Raw genomic sequence first — 20,189 nt, forward strand, 5'->3', positions numbered from 1 at the left:
GAAAATATTTGGTATGAATGTCAATTTGTTCTATTATAACTTGATTTTTGAGTCTCTCCTAAATGATAGTTGAATTTGGCATAACTAACAACATGTATTGTATCAATTAAATTACACATCTTTGTGCAACATTATTTCTTATCATATACACATTATGTTTGAAAGTGTTAAGCTGGTATTTTCCAAGCCCTTAACCTACTTCTTCATATGTCTTGGGAGTTAAAAGTTTTATCTTTTCTGATAGTGCATGTTTTTCTTCTAGCTTGAATGAGATTTGGTTGAGAGAATCTCATGCATACAAAATTTGGAGAAACACTATTGTGAAAAAGTAAAGGGATTTTAACTTGGGAGCGCACTGAGTTGAAAATGAAGAATAAGTTGTACGTGAGTCACTAAGAATTAGGAGTCTATCCAATATGTCACTATTATATATAACTGTTAAACGCTTTAGATAGTGAAGTTTCTTTTCATTAGGGACACAACCCTAGACATAGGTATGATATTGCAACAAATAAAGTAATCAATCTCTGATGTTATTGCTTTATATTAAGTGGTTCTATTTGTCAATACTCATGTTTTATCTTCGTGCATGTGTGAGTGGCATTTGTATAGTGTGTTAGATAATGATATTTGCTATTGAGATGAGGAAGTAATTATAAGAGCTCTGTAGAAGTGTCAATCCTAGTTGAGATATTCATATGTGTTTCTTATCCTTATCATCTTAATATTTGAAAAACAGAACACAACATTTTGAAGCCTAGCAAAGAAATAAAAACACGAGATGATCCCCAAAACCTAAGGACCAAATTTTTTTTCCTAAAGGATAAAAGGAATAAATATGGAAGTGACATTTAATATGCTTAATTTTTTTAAAAAACACAAACAACCCAAAGTAGATAACCAAAGAAAAACCTAAAAAATATTAACCATGAAAATTTCATTTATTATTTATGTAAACTTGTAGAACATACATTTCTAACACCAAATACACATTGATAATACTAATTTGTTGGGTAAATAAAAAGAAAATACAAATGATGATCGATACACCAAATGCAACATATATATAACATCAAAAACAACTATAAGGGCAATAGATTTTATTACAAGAATACTCAATACTTCATAATCGATTTAAATACGAGTTTGGCCATGGCAACATTTGAAGCTGATACCAGTATCCATGAAACGAGGACATTCAGGACAATTAACAACCATCGGAATCCATCCACTGAATCCAGGAAGAACCACTCGATCACATTGATGAGTCTTTAAGGCAAGTTCATTGAAATAATCTCTGAAAGAATCAGGGAAACTTTTTATGTTTAATATTTGTTTCCATTTATTGAAATCTTGTAAGACAGCAAGAATCAAATTCCCACGACCAACAAGAACAGGTTCAGAGCCAACAGCTAAAATTCCCCAACCATTTTCATTTTCATATGATATCAATCTCAATATATCTTCGGTTGTTTCACTTGCACTTGAACCTTTTATTTGGCTTTTTACTATGAAATAACCCCATTGTGTTATCCAAAAACGAGACATCAGTTTTGGATCATCGTCTCTTATTATACGTACAATCTCGAATGTTATTCCTTTGCTTCTTATCCATGGATCGGTTTTTATGTCGGTTACTTTTTCTTCGAATTGTTGGATCCAATTTGGGTCTTTTCCTCCATAGAATATGATGTTTTTTTCTTGGTTGATCTAAATGAAAATGAAAAAAAGAAAAGAAAAGAAAAATCAATTTGTAATCCTTTGTTAAAACTATTGTAATTTAAATAATTCAGAAATACGCTTTATTAATTATTTATAGTTATCTTCAAATGGTTTTGCTTAAAATTGGCCCAATATTTCACTTAGTTCTTGTTTGATGGTTATTTAGGGCTGATTTGTAATCCTTTGATTCTTGGTTTTTGAAGCTTGAACTTATTTTCTCTCGATCTTTTTGTAAGAAAAGAAAATGCCTATTTTGTCGGGTTGCTTTTAAATATAGCAAAAATGAACAAAAGTATTTACAGAATATAACAAAAATGTAGATCGTTATCCATGAGTGTCTATCATAAATTCTAAAATTTTCTTATAGTTTGTAAATATTTTCGATAGTTTTAACATTTGGAATAATTTTTCTATTTTCCCTAGTTGTCATCATTCTTGAGCTAAATAGTTGAGTTCTTAGTCCAATTCTAAAAGAGAAAACATGTTTTTAAAAACTGGTCTCCTTAATTTTATAAACTTTGTTTGGTTTTTGAAAAAATTAGTAGACATTACATTTCAAAGCAAGAAATTTATAGGCAAAAGAGTTGTTTATAGGCTTTACTTTTCTAATACTAAAAATTAAAAACCAAATAGGTTGCCAAATGAGACATTAATTTTTAGTTTTTGAACTTTGAAAATTATGGTTCTTTTCTCGTAATTTGTAAATTATTGCTTTCATTTTTGTATGTAAACATTTAAGTACTTAGCAAAGACACCGAATGGATGAAAAATATACTCTTATTTATAGACTTAATTTTAAAAACCAAAGTTTTAAAATAATCTTTAATAGTATAAATTGACTTTTTCCCTAAAAGCTCATACGACAAAAATAAATAAATTTAAACCCTTCATCTTGTGAAGTTAACAACTTTATGAGTTCGATCTAAGTTCATGGTCTAATTGATGAAATTAAAAGTTCATATCTAAGTTAGGCAACCGAACAAGCTTAGGAACCAAATTAAATTTAAGACTAGAAATGAAATTTACTTACCCAATTATGCAACCTTGGATGGTCAGTAAATTTGAGGATAGTAGATTCTGGCCAAGTCTTTTCCAATAAAATGTCAATTTTTCTATTGGAGAAGGGAACAACCTCAGATCCCCAAACTCTAATTAAATGGATTGCATTTGTGAATTCCACTTTTGAAGTGGAATCGAGAACAACTACTAATGGATCATCTCTTAGTTGCCAATTTTCTTCTAAAAATCTCCATCCTGCAATTTTTGTAGTAAATTGCACTATATACCATGGCATTTTAGATATTACATACTCATACCTTCTTCTATTTTCTTCATATGGTTCGTTTGGATTAATAATTGGAATCCAAACAATTTTGTATTTATCTTCTCTACCCAATTCATCATAAACCAAATGAAGTGCTTTGATATCTTCTTCTGAAATGTTTAATCCAGATATTACTAATACCACTTTCTTCCTCCTCAAAGCATTTTCAATGTTTACCTGTATGATTTAAACAAATCTAGCTATGAGATGTATGAATCAAAATTTGAAAATTTAAGAAGAATTTTGTTTTTTTTTTTTTTTTTTAATTACTTTGTTGGATTTCGCACAATCTCTGTGGGTTACATCTCTTAGTTTTAAATCCTTGATTTAATTTAACAAATACGTAAAAATAAAAACAAGTTTTTAACAACATACATATTCTTAGGTTATGCATTACTTTTTTGAAAATTGTACTTATTTTCTCTATCTTTTATTTATACTTACTAAAAAAATATTTGAACTCGTATTTGTGCAGCCAACTGTAGGATAGATATATTTTTAAAAAACATAATTTATTTTAGTTTTTAAAACTGAGTTTGAATTTTGAAAAACCACCTAAATAGTACATATCAAACCAAAGAAATCTAGAGATAGGAGTAGACTTGTACATGTTTATAATTAATCTTTAATCTTTATTTAAAGAAAAACTAAATATAAAATTAAGTTGCTGTCAAATATATACTAGATATTTTGTCGGAATGTAAAAACAAAAATTTAGAAATTAAATGGATAACAAAATAATAAAAAAAATGCATCTAAATAGTATTTATACGAACTAAATTTATTGAAACAAAAAAAGTATAATCTTACTAAAAAGTTCCCTTGGACTTGTTTGATATAAAAATGATTAAGAAGGAATGTTGACCTTTCTTTTAGTTGTGCCATCTATGAAAGGCGTAGCTTCATTCTTTCCCTCAAGCAACTTTGACACAACCAAGTGTAATTCAGTTGGAAAGTTATCAATGTGATCCACCAACCATTTATATAAGTTAATTTCTTCTGTATTTCAAAAAAAGAAAATGATTGTTAATAAAAAAACGTAGTTTAGCCCAATCAAATTGAAGTCAAATATCAATAAATAAATTAGTTGTGGAATTATATCATATAGATCAAACAAAAAATATTGACCTTGTTGTTGTCTTATGACTTGAAGATGGGTTTTAAGTATGGAGAGTATGGAACTGATCTTCTCTGTCAACTCATTCAAGTACTTCTGTGATTGACCTCTGTGGTTATTATATATAAATGGTTGAGAATTTAGTGAAGAAATTTACTCTTTTACTTGAAGGAAAACATCAAACCAAATAAAAAATAGAGAGAAAATAAACATATTTTTCAGCAACAAAAATCTAACAAATAACAAACCAAAATGAAATAAGAGAATGATCGCATTTTCAGGAAACATGTAAGTTAGAATACTTACCGAGTCCGTGTCAAACACGAAGAAATTTCTGTTCTTGCAGCAACAATAATATGTATAACCCAATAAGTAAATAAAGGAATTTGGCGAATGGCAGAAGATAACTCAGTAATCTCCTTCATATCATACTTAGAAAAATCCTTAATCTCTTTCATATATTTGATGGCTTCCATACAGCCATAAATTAAGCACTTGGGGCTAAGAAACACTTGTCGATATTTGGGTGTGTCCAAGTGCTTTTTCAACTCAGGGACTTGCTTGATTGTGGCCAATGTTTTAGCAAGTGGATCTGTTTTGAAGTAATGGTTGAGATGCCATAGATCTCCATAATCCATTGCAAATGCTGCTAGACTAAGAATTGCTTTTGCTTCCCATGGATACGTTGTTAGTATGTTGAGAATTTCCATTGTTGTCTCATGTGCTTTTTCAATCCCTTCTGCTTTGCATCCCAACTGTTTATTATTCAATCCAATTATTTTGTTAGGAAAATTATGTTCTATTTAGTAACTTCTTTACTTTTTGTCTTTTAGAATGCGTATATCTTTGTTAACTTACAATTTCTTAGTAGAATTTTCATTCTACTTTTAAAAAATAGAATTGCATTCTTTTAAACACAAGGATAACCTGGATGCATACTAAAGATCTTAATTTGATTGGCATATTCATAACATCTCCATTTCGGTGGTTGATATAAAATTGATCATTATCAAAGAAACCAGAGAAATTTCATTGATTTTTCAAGAAAGATATAGAAGATAAAATATCATATTATTTAGATAAAGCCAGTGAAACTCATAGATGAATATGAAATTAGTCCCTTTTAATTTAAGAATAGTTATTTTAAATAAAAAAATTCTTGAAAATGTTGATAAATGTTAAATGTCACTGTTAAATTTTGTTATACATGTAAATTTCTTTTAACTTCGTTTGTTATATTTGAAAACATCCTAAAGATAATGGGTATGAAATGAGGTTTTGTCGCTAATTCTTTATAATTTGTCAGAAAGAAAAAAGAAAGGGTTTTGATGAATGACCTCAGTAGAGATACGATGTAGCGTACAAAGAGGTAGATTGAGTGAAGCAGCATAAGCGTCACCACTAAATGCTATACGCCCTTCAATAACCTGCAATCTAAACAAATTATTTCATATACAATACAATTTATCAACTTTTCCAACAAAAAGTAAGTAAATAATTCGTTGGTATTTGATTGAATCACTTTTTATTTGGTGGGTTTTGGACTGACTTTCTCACACACTTATATTTGAAGAACTTACTGAATCATTTCAAACTGCTATTAAAAGTATATAGAAAGGGTTGTTTTTATTACTCGAGAAACACTGTCGGTGATTCGATCTGCTGTTATAATGATGCTTTCAACCAATAGGATACAACTATCAATATCGATTTTGATTCTATCATCCTCACGATGTTTCGTGTAAATATAATTTGTAATGACATCGTCTGAGAAGTGATCGAGGCTCATCCCCTCCTTGAGATTTTGAAATTTGGGATGAACAAGTGAGGTCGTTGGTTCTTTTGGCGGTAGAAAAGACATGGGTGAACAAAAAAGAAAACCAAGTGTAGAGGGAAAAAAGAATGGTTACTTTTGGTTGTGTATTTGAGTTTTGTTTTCTATTTATAGGTCTTAGAAAGAATATGAATGAAGAGACAATAGTAAAGAGGACCCTGAAAATCTACAGCTTCATTCCAAAGAATAGAATTTGGTATAACTATGATTCAAATTTGGTTAAAGTATAAAAGGAAAACTATATGCTATCTTCCCTTGTACTAATATTATATTGTATTGTTTTTCTTCTTCATCACTTTTGAATTATTTTGAATGAGAAGATGTACCTAATTTAGTTATCTCTTATAAACAATTTGGTTTTCATGATAATCGGGGAACAAAAAAAAAAAGTTGTTGACTTGCGATGCTTTAGGTCTAGGATTTTGAGAATTTGAATATGACACCTTATGATTCTACACTTTTTTATACCTCCTCTTACGAGCAGATATGTTTGTGCTATTTTGTTTGTCTTCATCTACTTGCATGAATGAAAACTATCCTAAGAAACCAACACAAACCCTTTCTAACATGTTTTCTCCTTACTCATGCATGTGATTACGTTATCGAATCTTTAATTGAAAAAACATCGACTTTATTATGATAGGACTTACTTAGGTTCTAATAGGTATCATGTATGTATCTTGTTACTTTCTTTTTGGGCTTCCCTGTATAGTCCTCATTTTGTAATTTTCCTCGTGATTAATGAAATATTTTTTGAAATACGTGGAAGATGATGAAGATGCTAAGATGGTGCTAATTAGTTGGGATGATATGCTACACGCCTACTCATCCATGTTATGTATCTTTTTCTCAAAATGAAAAATTAGATTTTAGTAGGTGATACTTTTGACGATTTGTTTTTATGTTATATATGAACATAAGAAGAGAAAAAGATATACATTTTCATTGGTTGTCCAATGAAATTGTTCCTCTTCAACAGCTGACATTATATTAATGACAAACAGTACTGACAAATATCAATGTTTGTCAGTACTGTCTGTCATTAATGTCAACTGTTGAAATTGTTCCTCTTTTGTAAATGTTAAAATTATTGAAAATATATATAAAATATAATAAAATTTCATAATCTATTAATGATTGATACTGACTTCTATCAATGTTTGTTAGTACTGTATGTCATTAATATAATTTGAAACTTTACTATATTTCTTTGTAGATATTTCCAATAGTTTTATCCGTTGCAATAATTTTCTTTTTACTTGGTTAAGAAAAAGTTAATTTTTTTCTCATTGCTCATAAGGAAAATACCGGATGATTTGAATATTTTCTAAAGAAAACGAAATCCTCTCACCTTTCTTCTCGAAGAATAATAATAGAAAATAATAAATAAAAATGTCCCACACTAGCTCCTTCAATTTTAATTTCTTTTAAGAAAATATCTAAGGAATGAATCATATGCAAATTAAAGGATAAGCTCTTGATGTTTATTTTTAATTAAGTTTGAAAATCATAATCAATGAGGCTATGTTTACGTAAAAGGGGAGCTAGAAAAAAAAAAAAAAAACTCTCCAATTTAATTAGTCTATAATCCATAAGGTTAAATCTCTATAAATCTACTTTTTCTTTTTCTGCATATAATTTTACTAATCTCATCACTGTTTAATTTGGGGAAGAATTCAATAAAATATAGGACAAATATCAATATATAGCCCTAAATTTTAGGTTTTATCAATTAAATCTTAAACTAATTATAGTGGTATCTAACTTTGAATTTTTATAAGTCTCAATTCAAACATCAAACTTATAATTGTATTGGTTTAAACTCATTATAATGTTGTATTTGAATATACTTCAAAAGTTTAGGATTTAAATTGATATATTAACAAAAATTCAAAATTTAAATAGATACAATTTCGATAATTTAAGATTTAAATTGATAAAATTTTAAATTTAGAGTTTAAATTGATACAACTCAACATGAATCAATATCATTGGAACTAATTTTCTTATTGTTTAGAAAATAGATATTTCATTATTAGACCAAAGATACTGCGGAAAGTTTAAGTGAAACTTGAGTTGTCTTCTTGACAAAATTGATTTCCTTTGAAGGAAAGTGGTTTTACGCATGTAAAAAAGTAGTTCCGGTGCTTCCAAAAACACTCGCATAAACATCTTCTTTAATTCCCAACGAAGACAACTTATAAAAATTTGACATGTCTTTTGTTTTAAGTTAGGGAGAGAGAAACCCTTGAACAAGGATCCACTACAAGTTTCAATTTTCCCTTAGCTATGTTTTTGGCTTAAGAATGGCCATATACATTGGCTAAAGCAGCTGCTTGGGAATCTATTCTTGCCTTAAACACAGACAACTGATGTTTCCTTGTGCTTTTTAGAAAGGGACAAATATCCCATTTTTGTATGAATTAAATCAGGGATAACTTCTCTTTATTTCACCATATCTAGAAGTAGAAATTGCTTCTTGTTGTCAAAGTGATTCTCATTATTCCTCAAGTGTCTGGACTCTTGAGTAAAGAACAGGATGTTTCCTTAACAAAACACAACCCAACCTATTGGATGATGCGAATTTAATAAAAAATTTCAAGAAATCCAATGAATTGTAATCTTTTAATTTCAGAAAATTTAATCTGATTCGTGGCGCTTGATTGTCACATTTTGTCGAGTTTAAAGGCGGTAATAGCTTGAAGACTATTGAAAACGGTCAAATATTTTATCTCATTGGGAATTTTATGTTTGTGAGTGTTGATATCTCTCCAATATATTATCTGACATTTCAAAAGGCAACTTATGAGAGTGATATATTTAATTATTTACATTTCATAATTAATGATTATGACCTTAGGGTGGGTTTAGAGAAGTACATAATAGCATCAAACACTACAAAAAAAAAATCGGAGCATTTCCGACACAGTAAATGACGTCAGGGAAGAGAATGTTGGGAATGTTCTACCATTCCCGACTCTTGCAAAGTAGCGTATGTACGTAAAGGGAGCAATACTGACGTCTAAGTTAAGCCGTCGGGAATGCTCATTTTAAAAATTTTATTTTTAAGTTTGTCCCATGTCGTGGAAACAAACGTAGGAAAAAATTAAAATATTATTTAATTGTTTAAGTTCCCTCGACATTGTTCTAGGGACATCGATGCTAGTTCCAACCATCCCCAACGTCTTCGTTGATAGCGTCGAGCAAAATTAAATAATAACATAATTGTTTAATTTTCTCCGACGCCATGCAGGAACGTCGGGGATAGTTCCAACCAATCCCAATCCCATTAGTGAAACGTCGGGATTTGTTGGAACTATTCCCGACGTTTTACTTTATGGCATCAAAAATAGTAGGACCTCCTCACGTTTTCGAGGTGCGCGTCAGAGGATCCCCTCTGTATTTCAATTTTGTGTTCACATAAAACACAAAACTTAGAGCGAAAAGGAAAGGAGGACGACGTCGAGAGAGATTGTCGTCTAACTAAGTCCATCGTCTGCCGTCGTCGTCAGGGTTTTCTTCGTTGTCCACCGTCCTCCCTCGTCGTTTTATTTGGCTGCCACCACTCTCAATCAAGGTTTGTTTTTTTATTTTTTTAAGTTAAAAAGATGCATGTACTTAATGAATATATGTCCAAATTGTTTGCATGGATAGAATTTATTAAAATTGTTTAAAGTTCTTTATTGTTTTTATTTTAGTTTTGGTTTAGTTAATCAGTTTTGGGATTAGTTTTAGACTTTAATTTTTGAATTAGTTTTAAGATTTAGATTTTGAATTAATTTTAGAAGTATTGAATTTGAATTAGAAACGTTTTTAGGATTTAAGATTGACGTTGAGATTCAATTTGAGATTGAGTTTGAGATTAATAAATAATTTTAATGTGTTGAGACTTGTGGAGGTTATATTGAATTTGAGGGGCGTGTTTATTGAATTTGAGATTGTGATAATTTGAATTTCAGATGGAGACTTAATTTGAATTTGAGATTGAGATTTAATTTGAATTTGAATTTAAATATTAATATTAATATGAATTTGAATTTGAATTTGAATTTGAATTTTGAATTTCAATTCCAATTTGAATATTTGAAGACAAAATATGCAATATCATTTGGGGTAGGCGACCGAGCTACTCCAAAGGTCTTGGTCGGGGCCTCAAGCGCAAGTCCCGAAAGAGTACTGCTTCCGATTCTTCCTCTTCCTATGACTAAGAGATACAACAATATAGAGGTTAGCAAACTAAAGGCTAGCCTTGAAAGCGCTAACCGCTTAATTGAAGAACAACGAATAAGATCGGAGGAGCATGACCGACATATGATAGAGTGTGACTGAAAAATGGAAGAGAGTGCTCGAAAAATGGAAGAAACTACACAAAAAATGGAAGAGATGAGGAAGATGCTCGAGGAAATGAGTCGGGCACAGAGACGACCATGAACACTTGGGGTACGTATTTTTCAACTTTTAATTTGTTTAATTTCTCATCTGCCATATATATTCAACTTTACTTTTATATCACTCGTAGGTTTGGAATTCTTTCTTTTGGCGTGTAGTTTTTTTCTAATGTAATTATTTTGAAAAAATTGAACAATAGCTTAATTGTAAATTTTTATTATACGTTCGGATTTCTTATTTAGTTTTATAAATTGCAAATTTTTTATTTTACTATTTTTTTTTTAAATTTTGTTTGTTGCCTTTTGAAGCGAAACCAAAAATGATAACAAAAAAAATAAAAAAAAAATAAATAATAGTATTAAATGTGTCTCGACATATACCTACGTTGGGATAAGGAGATTCCTCGACGTCAAAACATTTTCCAGCGTTGTATCGGGTTGCCTTATCCTCGACACACGGAGGAGACATCGAGCTTAATGCATTGTCGATGTCAGCCACTTGTCGACATGGACTGTGTTGGGGATAAGTCGATTCTGACGTTGTCACTTTAGCGCATCGAGAAAGCTTCCCCGATGTAGCACTTTCAACGTTCTTCCTGATGAAGTTTTCGACGTTAGGAGAACCTATGTTGAAGCTCTTTTGTCGACGTACTATGGCATCGACAATGCCATGGCCAATTCCTTGTAGTGAAAATGCTAACATATGTTCTATATAACTCTATTTAATTTAAGATCGTTCCATGATTTTATGTTCTTATTTGACTACTTTGTAGGTTATGAGCCGATCAAAAGTAAAATGCGATATTGGATTTAATATGGTCCTTAAATGAGCAAATATGAAGTCAAGTTGCATCAACCAGCGGTCAAGGAGTGAACAAAAGGCTTAATTTAGCCTCTACCTTGCATTGCTGCGGTGCCTTATGATGCCATGCTTGGTGCTATAAGACAATAACCTCAGATTTTGTGAAAAGCGCAAAGCATTGCGGTGTTTCCTTAAAGTGTTGCAGTGCTCCTAATTGGTTTTACACGAAGAGTTTCATCAGTGTTGCAGCGTTGTTCCTAGCGCCACAGTACCATTGCATTTTATTTTAATTCTTTTCCGCTACTGAGGTCATATCATCTTCAATTCCAGCAGCTCCAACCTTGTTTTCTCTTTGCTTTGATCTCTATTTTGGTCTATATTGTGTACTTGAACATCTCCCCATTCCTCTTCATGTCGAAAATGGGCTAAGATAACTTTTCTAGCTTGGGTTTTTAGAGTTGCCCGATATTTCAGTAGATTTGTGAGAGTTTGAACTGAATTCTTGTATTGTTATTGGTTTGATTCTTATTTTTAATGATTATATCCATATTCGTCAGACGCATTTGAACTCTATGATTAAAGCTTTTATTTGTTGTGAAACTGCCTTTTCCTTGGTAGTACACAATCTTGTCAAAAGTAACGAGTTAGGTTAGCTTGCTAATTGATTTAGAATAATTAGTAATTTTTTAATTAATTCTAAATTGAATTAAAATAGTAGTTTAATTATGCGCTTGAAAATTAAACAATCGGCCTAACTTGAGCCTCGTTCTTAATGCCATTAGTCCAAATTGAATCTTGTAGGCTATCACCATATCAACTTGAACTAGTTAAAAGCTTAGAACAATTTAATTACACTAGATGAAATATAACCTATGATGTCGGTTGGAAAAAATGAGCACGGATCTTTGATATCGGTTTTTAAAATGCGGATCTTTAATGTCAATTTTAAACCAACTTCAAAGATGAAGGTACAATGTCGATTTTAAACTGACATTAAAGATACCTTTCTTTAAAAAGAAACAATAATTTTAATTTTTTGTTTTAATAAAAGCTTTGTTTTTACCAATCTTCTTCGTTACTTTCTTCTCTTATGACCTTCTACTCCCCAAAACTCTCTCTTTCACACCATCTTTCCCATCAATCTTCTAAACCCTAAAATCGTCATGCTTGACTCTCCACCGTCTGTCAGCATATCCTTAAAGTTTTTCCTCAAGATTTCTTCTCTCTTATTTCACATTCTCCCCATAAACCCTCCTCATGCCAAATCTTTCAATCCCGGCTTCCCTATCTTTCCTTTCAACCCGTCGTTACTGTGCAGCAGATCTGGTTGCATCTCCATTGTTCGTCACTCATGCTCATCGTACAACATCATCTTCGAGCTCATATCTGAGCAGCACATGCCTCTCAGAAACATCTCCATTCATTCCCTTTGTAGTGTACCTGATCTATTTGTGCAAGATCTAGCGTTTCTCGTCTATTTGCACCTCTTTTCAAGACGAGATAAGAGCTTGTTTGCACCTCTCTTTATATTGCCCCTTTGGATCTATACCTCTCTTCCACTCTATTTGCATCTCTCTTCGTACAACTCATTCAAATACGAGTCCAAATTCGAGCAATGAGTGACAGATCGTTTAGATTTGTAGCTCTTTTTGCATAGCCCAAGTTTGTTAAGTTGTCCAACTAATTAGATCCTAGGTTAGATCATCGTTGTAGCCTAGATCCGAGTAAGATCCATTCATGCTTCATTCATGATTCTAGTGTGAGTTATTTAATTTTTAATAAGAAGGAAATTGGAATTTGTGAATAAGGGAAAACCCTTGCTTTTATTATATATTATCAGTGCAAATGTTCAACATATATATAATAAAGGCTGGGATGAAAAACCCCTATTCTAAGCTCAATCACATGTGATGACAGCCATTTGTAAGAAACTCTTTCTAGAAGCTTATAATGGGCCTTACGTAGAATGGGCCATAGAAAAGAAATACAAGACTAATATCAACACTGATGGGCTGCCTTAACACCCCCCTGCAAACGAATGGCTGCTGCATCAATAACTGTAAGTTTATTCTTTAATCTGTGGAATGATGTAGCTGATAATGGTTTGGTGAGAATGTCTGCAATTTGTTGAGAAGCTGGGAGATGATAAATGGAGATTTTCTTCTTTTGAACCAAATCTCGGACAAAGTAAATATCAAGCTCAACATGTTTTGTTTTTTAATGCAAAATAGGATTAGCACTTAAATGAAAAGCACTAAGGTTATCACACCACAAAACTGGGGGTTGAGATAAAGTGATACCTAAGTCACAAAGAAGAGAATTAATCCACACTGATTCAGTAGCCAGAAGAGCAAGACACCTGTATTCTACTTCAGTGCTTGATCGGGAAATAATAGATTGTTTCTTGGATCCCCAAGATACCAAATTATTACCAAAGTAGACACAATAACCAAATGTGGATTTCCTATCATCAGGATCAGAAGCCCAATCGGCATTGGCAAAACCAACAATAGATAAGTTTGTAGAGCATCGAAGCCATAAACCATGAGACAAGAAACCCTTGAGATATCTCAAAATTCTCTTAACAAGTTGCCAATGTATAAGTTTAGGAGAATGCATAAATTGACATGCTTTGTTTACATTGTAAGATATCCCAGGATGTGTAAGTGTAGCATATTGTAAAGCTCTAACAGTACTACAATACAAATGTATATCATGAAAGTTCTCACTGTGATGAGCAGATACTAACTGTCCACTGACCATTGGAGTTGAGATAGGTTTGGCATCAAACATCTTCATCTTCTGCAAGAGGTCAGTAATATATTTTGCTTGGGATAAGAACATACCTTCATTTGTAGGATACGATACCTCGACCCCAAGGAAATAACTAAGATCTCCAAGGTCTTTAAGAGCAAATTCACTGTTCAAAGCTTGAATTAGATCATTTAAAAGCTTGTCAGAGTCTCCCATAATGATCAAATCATCAACATAATCAAAATATAACAACAGGAAGTTGAGGTGATACGGGTTAAGAGAGAAGAGTCAGCTTTGGATGTCCGAAATCCTAAGTTATGTAAACTAGAACTTAGTTTTTCATACCATGCTCGGGGTGCTTGTTTGAGCCCATAAATGGCTTTTCATAGATGACAAACAAGAGGATGGGAAGTCTTTGTTTCAAAACCGTACAGTTGTTCCATGTACACATCTTCTTCTAATACACCATGTAAAAATGCATTATTAACATCAAGTTGTTTAATAATCCAACCTTTCATAAGAGCAATTGTTAATAACATACGAATTGTGACTGGTTTCACGACAGGGCTGAAGGTTTCATTGTAATCAATATTTGGTATTTGATGAAACCCTTTAGCTACTAACCGAGCTTTATATCTAGCAATGGATTCATTTGAATTCCTTTTAATTTTAAAAACCATTTACACCCACAGTTTTCTTATCACATTTTTGCTGAGTAAGAGACCAAGTATTATTTTTCTTTAAAGCTAGAAATTCTTCTTCCATTGCCTTCCTCCAATGAGGGTGTTCTAAAGCTTCTTTAGCATTGGTTGGTTTATGCTCAGTATAGTCAATTAAAAGAGCTTTAGGTTTGAAAGTACCACTTTTGCTTCGTGTAACCATTGGGTAAGTATTTAGATTTGAAGCTTGACTGGCATTGTTAACATGCTCGTCAGTCTGTAATGGTATTGCATCACAGCCTTCACTGGTTGATTCTTCTCTGGTTTGTGCTGAAATACCTGTCTCTAAAGGATACATTATAACAACGTTATCAGTATTATCAGAAAATGTTTCAGTTTCATGCCTGACTGCATTATGATTCAAAGTTGGGGTATGAAGGATGGATTGGACCGGAGGATTGAAGACATTATTTGTTGATGAAGGAATACTATGAGATGAAAAATATGCATAAGGGAAGGAATTTTCATAAAAAATGACATGTCTAGATATATAGAGACGACCATCTTGAGAAAGACATTTATAACCTTTGTGAGAAGAGTTGTATCCAAGGAAAGTACAAGGTTTAGATCTGTAAAACAGTTTGTGAGATTGATATGGTCTAATGAGAGGATAACATTGACAGCCAAATACTCTTAAAAAAGGATAATCAGGTTACCAACCAAATAGCTTCTCCAATGGACTAAGTTGGTTTAGTACAGGTGTAGGAAGACGATTAGTAAGATACACACTAGTAGAGAAAGCTTCATCCCAAAAGGATAATGGTAAGGTGTCTTGAGAAAGAAGAGTGCGACCCATGTCCATAATATGTCTATGTTTTCTCTCAACAATCCCATTTTGTTGTGAAGTGTGAGGACATGTGAGACGATGTTCAATCGGGTTATTTAGATAAGGTATAAAAGTTTTGAATTCACCACCCTCATCAGTTTGAATGCTCATGATGGATCTGCCAAGTTGTTTTTCTGTGAGAGTTTATAATTTTTGGAAGACCATGAATGCATCAGATTTGGATTGAAGGAAATAAATTCACGTATATCTACTATAGGCATCAACAAAACTAATATAGTATCGAAAACCATTCCTAGATGTGTCAAATGCAGGACCCCAAAGATCACAAACAATTAGTTGCAAAGGATAGATATATTGAGTATTGGAATTGTGAAATGGAAGAGCATGGTGTTTGCCTAAAGCACAAGCTTCACAAAAATTCATTTTATTTATTTTGATATTGGCATAATGGACATGTTTTAAAAAATTTCGCTTAACATTCAGGTGAGAATGACCTAATCGCCTATGCCATACATCAGTAGTGTTCACAGGATACTTAGATAAAGCAGTAGTTAAAGTACGTGGATTATTATTAGTAGTATACTTCATGGAACCTTGTTGAGAGGATTTGAGATTGAATTGATATAGACCATCACATAAATGTCCTTGGAGAAGTATTTGGCCTGTTTCCTGATCCTTCACATAATAAACAAATAGATGAAACTCAAAATAGACTTTTTTATCTTTTGCAAATTGAGAAACACCTATCAGATTCTTTGTACTGGAAGGAACATGAAGCAGATTTTTCAGAACTAAAGTCTTTGTTGGAACAAATGGGGAGGTAAATTATAATGAACCATAATGGAGTATGGGCAAACCTGAACAATTTGCTGTATAATTCTGATGTCCTCCACCATATTCAGATCCAGTTGATAAATTATTCAAGCTGTGTGTCAAATGATTTGTTGCTCTCGAGTCAGGATACCAATTACTATCAACATTTAGATCATAGGAGGCAATCTCGCACCCATCTGTGGATTATGAGAAGTATTAGAATATGGAAAAGCATTACATGAGTTGGTAGAATAACCTGAAGGAGGATTCCTTAGAGTATAAAGAAAGTAACATCTATCAGCAATATGTCCAAATTTGGTGCAGATTTGACACTGAGTTTTGTGTCTATTTCCTCTTCCTCCTCTATTACATCAACCCCCACCACGGCTTCTATGATGATATTGAGAATTGGTGGTTGTATAGCTGAGATTATTCGAACCTCCTCCATGTGTAACCTCACCCTCTTTTTTCCAATGATGAAATGTCTCTAGTATGGGTAGTCATATTGACAGTAGGTAAAGAAACCTCACTCGTAATCTTACTTTCAATCTATGATTCTTGAGTCAATAAGAGTGACATAATATCTTGAACAGAAGGAGAATCAGTACGAGCAGAAATAACCGATATATAGACTGATATTCATTTCCTAATCCAGCTAAGATGTACAATATGTGATCATCAGTTGATATCGGTTTATTTATGGAGGCTAAGGCATCAACACATTGCTGAATTTTAAGAAAATATTCCTTTAAAGACATGACTCCCTTTTTCATATTATGTAGCTTATCTTTTAACTGCATAGCTTTAGCTAAATATCGAGAGGAGTAGATACCTCGTAAAGTTTTCCAAATTTGTTTTGCAGATGTACAATGGAGCATTTTATTCAAGATGTCTTCACTCATTGAACCAAGAAGCCACGACGATATCAGTCTGTCCTGCCGTTTCCAGATTTTATACTCAGGATTCAGAACACTTACCAGAGGAGCAGAGAAGCTTTCAGCCGCAACCGAGGATTGGTTTGGAGGTTGGTTAATGTATTTTATGGGTGGTTCAGCAGTCGAATCCAAATACGATTCAAGGTCATAAGCCTCAAGAGCAGTAAGGATCTAAAATTTCCATAGTAGGAAATTGTCATCCCCGAGTTTCACAAGAGAAATTTTCGATCTAGATCCAAAGATTTGCGAGACGGAGGATGACGGATCTCTGGATACATCGTAGCCGAGGATGGAGGAATCGCTTAGGGTGCTCATGCTTTTTGTATGCGAGGAGAGCAGAACGCAATGAGAAAAAAAAAAGAGATTTAGGGTTGTTTGACGTGTAACTCTGATACCATGTTTAATTTTTAATAAGAATGAAATTGGAATTTATGAATAAGGGAAAACCCTTGCTTTTATTATATATTATCAGTGCAAATGTTCAGCATATATATAATAAAGGTTGTGATGAAAAACTCTTATTCTAAGCTCAATCACATGTGATTACAACCATTTGTAACAAACTCTTTCTAGAAGCTTATAATGGGCCTTACGTAGAATGGGCCATAGAAAAGAAATACAAGACTAATATCAACATTAATGGGTTGCCTTAACATTAGTTGTTTGAGTTGTTTGCTTGTTCAAAAGGTGAAAGTTTCTTTCATATTTACATTTCATTTAGTAATTTAGAGTTATTTCATCATTTTGTGTTGTTATAGAAATTTTGTGGTTTGCTTGCTTCAAAAGGTGAAATTTTCTTTTCATATAAATATATATGCTTCTTGCAACCAAAGGCATAAACCATGTTATTTTTTTTAATCGAAAATGATTTTGGTTTTTTACTTGGGTTTGTATTATTACTTTTTGTTCTTTTCTAGCTGTTCTTTGCTTGATTTAGAGGTTAGTTCAATATCAGCCTACCCAATACTCGTCCTAAGTAGTTGAGTTTTGAAAAAAAATTAAATTCAATGCTTTAAATTATGATGTACATTAAATTTTCGTGGAGTTTGGAAGGTAATTATGATGAAAATTTAGATACTCATCCTCAACTTTCCTTGTTGTTTCTGGAAAGTTTCCAAATAGGAGTAATTAAGGAAAAGGGAGGAGAAAGAAATTAAGAAAGTTTCAAGAGTGCAATAAAACTTGATTTAAGTATCTTTATTTCTTTCTTTTCTTCATTTGAGCATCTTTACATTTAATTTATTCACTTCTACCCGTTGTTAGTTGTAGGTGTGGGCTAATTCAGAAGATTGCTTAAGATTTATGGTGGATTTTGGACTAATTTAGACCTTCCAAAGTAGACAATTACCAACTCGCTCAATGTATTTTTTTTTTTCATCTCTTGTGTAAAGGATGATCGAGGTAATACTTAAAAATCTTCCTTTCTTTTTTTTGGAGCCAAGTTGTATATATAAATGTACACAATATTAAGATTTCATTTTGCATACATACAAGTAAGAAAAATAGTATAGTTTCTAAAAAAAACTTTGTTGACATAGCCTAAGACAATTAATGTCGGATTTAAAACTATTTTGCGTAATATAAATGGACAACAATGCAACAATTAATAAAAATAAATTTTTTAAAACGATATTGTTGGCCTCTTTAATGTCTATTTTAAACCGACATTACAAGGCTTTAATAACACGATGTCGATTTAAAACCGACCTCTTTAATACAGTTTTAAACCGACATCAGAGTCCAATCGATATTAAAGTACTTTACTACACTATCATAGATGTTGGTTGCCAACCAACATCTATTCTCTTTAATGTCAGTTTTAAACCGACATTAAAGCCCAATTTTGTACTAATGTGTTAGCTTTCTAATTAAGTTGGTAAAGAACAACAACAACTTAATTTAGTTATGATATAACTGATAACACCGTAAATATGCTATATATATATATATATATATATATATATATATATATATATATATATATATATATATATATATATATATATATATATATATATATGCTTATTAATTGAGAATCATTCCATGATTTTACATTTCTATTTGGCCATCCTAAGGTTCGAGGGAGAAAACAAAGTCAAGATGCATCAACTGGGAGTCAAAGTGCAAAGAAAAGGTCGTGTTGGCCTCTATGGATAGTTTGGTTAATGATCGAGCATATTTCGTAGCTCAAATTTGGATAGATAGTTTACCAAATCACACACCAAAAGAACTAGTCTTAGTGGCAAGTCCGAATCAAACTCAGAGAGCACGTAAATTTCTCAAGCAAATGGTTCCCAAACTAAGGTAATTGAAGAGGAGGTTGAGTTGTTTTTAATTGCAAAGGAAATAAACTACAAGTAAAATAAAGTAAAATGTGAATTGATTTGAGAAAGCTTAGCTTGGGTTTTCTAGAACTCCCTAAGCATTCATAAGATCCCTAGACATTCATTAAGTCCAATCCTAAGTCGATTAGAATAATACAATATCTAATTGATTATTGAAAGCTAATTAACCCCGCTTATTACTTTTAATTTAGTTACATACAACTTATTAAGAGAATTACACATAATCAAAAGTATTCGTTGGAAAGTTCCCAACGTCCAATGATATGAACATAATCACTAAGGACAAAATTTAAACTATTAATATATTAAACTCAATTCAAATCTCACAAATGTATGAATTAAAGGGAGATTGCTACAAACCCAAGCTAAAAAAGAATATCTTAGCCTTTCATCTATGTTGGATGATGAGGAGATGTTCGGGTAGCTAACACTAGATTCAAAAGCTCATAAATAGAGAGAAATTTGTAGTAAGGTGGTTGGAATTAAAGATGGTTTGACCTAGGTGGCAAAATTTTCTTTTATAATATTGTGAGGTGATGCAAAAATTCTTCGTGCACGGGTAAACATCGAAGCACTACAAGAAAAATGAAAGGAGAGAAGAAAAAAATGTCATAAAAGGTTAAAATTCGAGTTTTTGGCGGGAAAAAAA

The 20,189-nt window shown here is 31.9% G+C and overlaps 2 protein-coding genes across 2 annotated transcripts; both read right to left on the reverse strand.

Annotated features, from left to right (window-relative positions):
- Positions 1-922: 922 nt before the first annotated feature.
- Positions 923-6,064, reverse strand: LOC103502851 (protein SIEVE ELEMENT OCCLUSION B-like). The gene is made up of 7 exons (XM_008466966.3): positions 5,797-6,064; positions 5,501-5,590; positions 4,470-4,918; positions 4,175-4,272; positions 3,912-4,045; positions 2,753-3,223; positions 923-1,710 (listed from the first exon to the last, which is right to left on the reverse strand). Exons 1-7 carry the CDS (start codon positions 6,022-6,024, stop codon positions 1,135-1,137), a joined length of 2,046 nt encoding a protein of 681 aa, XP_008465188.1. The 5' UTR covers positions 6,025-6,064; the 3' UTR covers positions 923-1,134.
- Positions 6,065-13,404: 7,340 nt separating this feature from the next.
- LOC107992135 (uncharacterized mitochondrial protein AtMg00810-like) lies at positions 13,405-14,157 on the reverse strand. Its single transcript, XM_017047853.2, has one exon. The coding sequence runs from the start codon at positions 14,155-14,157 to the stop codon at positions 13,405-13,407; it is 753 nt and encodes a 250-aa protein (XP_016903342.2).
- Positions 14,158-20,189: the final 6,032 nt, after the last annotated feature.

Source organism: Cucumis melo, chromosome 5, assembly GCF_025177605.1.
Source record: "Cucumis melo cultivar AY chromosome 5, USDA_Cmelo_AY_1.0, whole genome shotgun sequence".
NCBI lineage: Eukaryota > Viridiplantae > Streptophyta > Magnoliopsida > Cucurbitales > Cucurbitaceae > Cucumis > Cucumis melo.

Bases quoted from the DNA above. Each gene is read 5' to 3' on its own strand.
- LOC103502851 (XM_008466966.3), bottom strand. From the start codon at position 6,024: ATGTCTTTTCTACCGCCAAAAGAACCAACGACCTCACTTGTTCATCCC. The intron at 5,591-5,796 runs GTAATAAAAACA...TTTAGATTGCAG, and splicing joins TCACCGACAGTGTTTCTCGA to GTTATTGAAGGGCGTATAGC. The intron at 3,224-3,911 runs GTCAACATTCCT...TAAATCATACAG, and splicing joins ATGGCACAACTAAAAGAAAG to GTAAACATTGAAAATGCTTT.
- LOC107992135 (XM_017047853.2), bottom strand. From the start codon at position 14,157: ATGGGAGACTCTGACAAGCTTTTAAATGATCTAATTCAAGCTTTGAAC.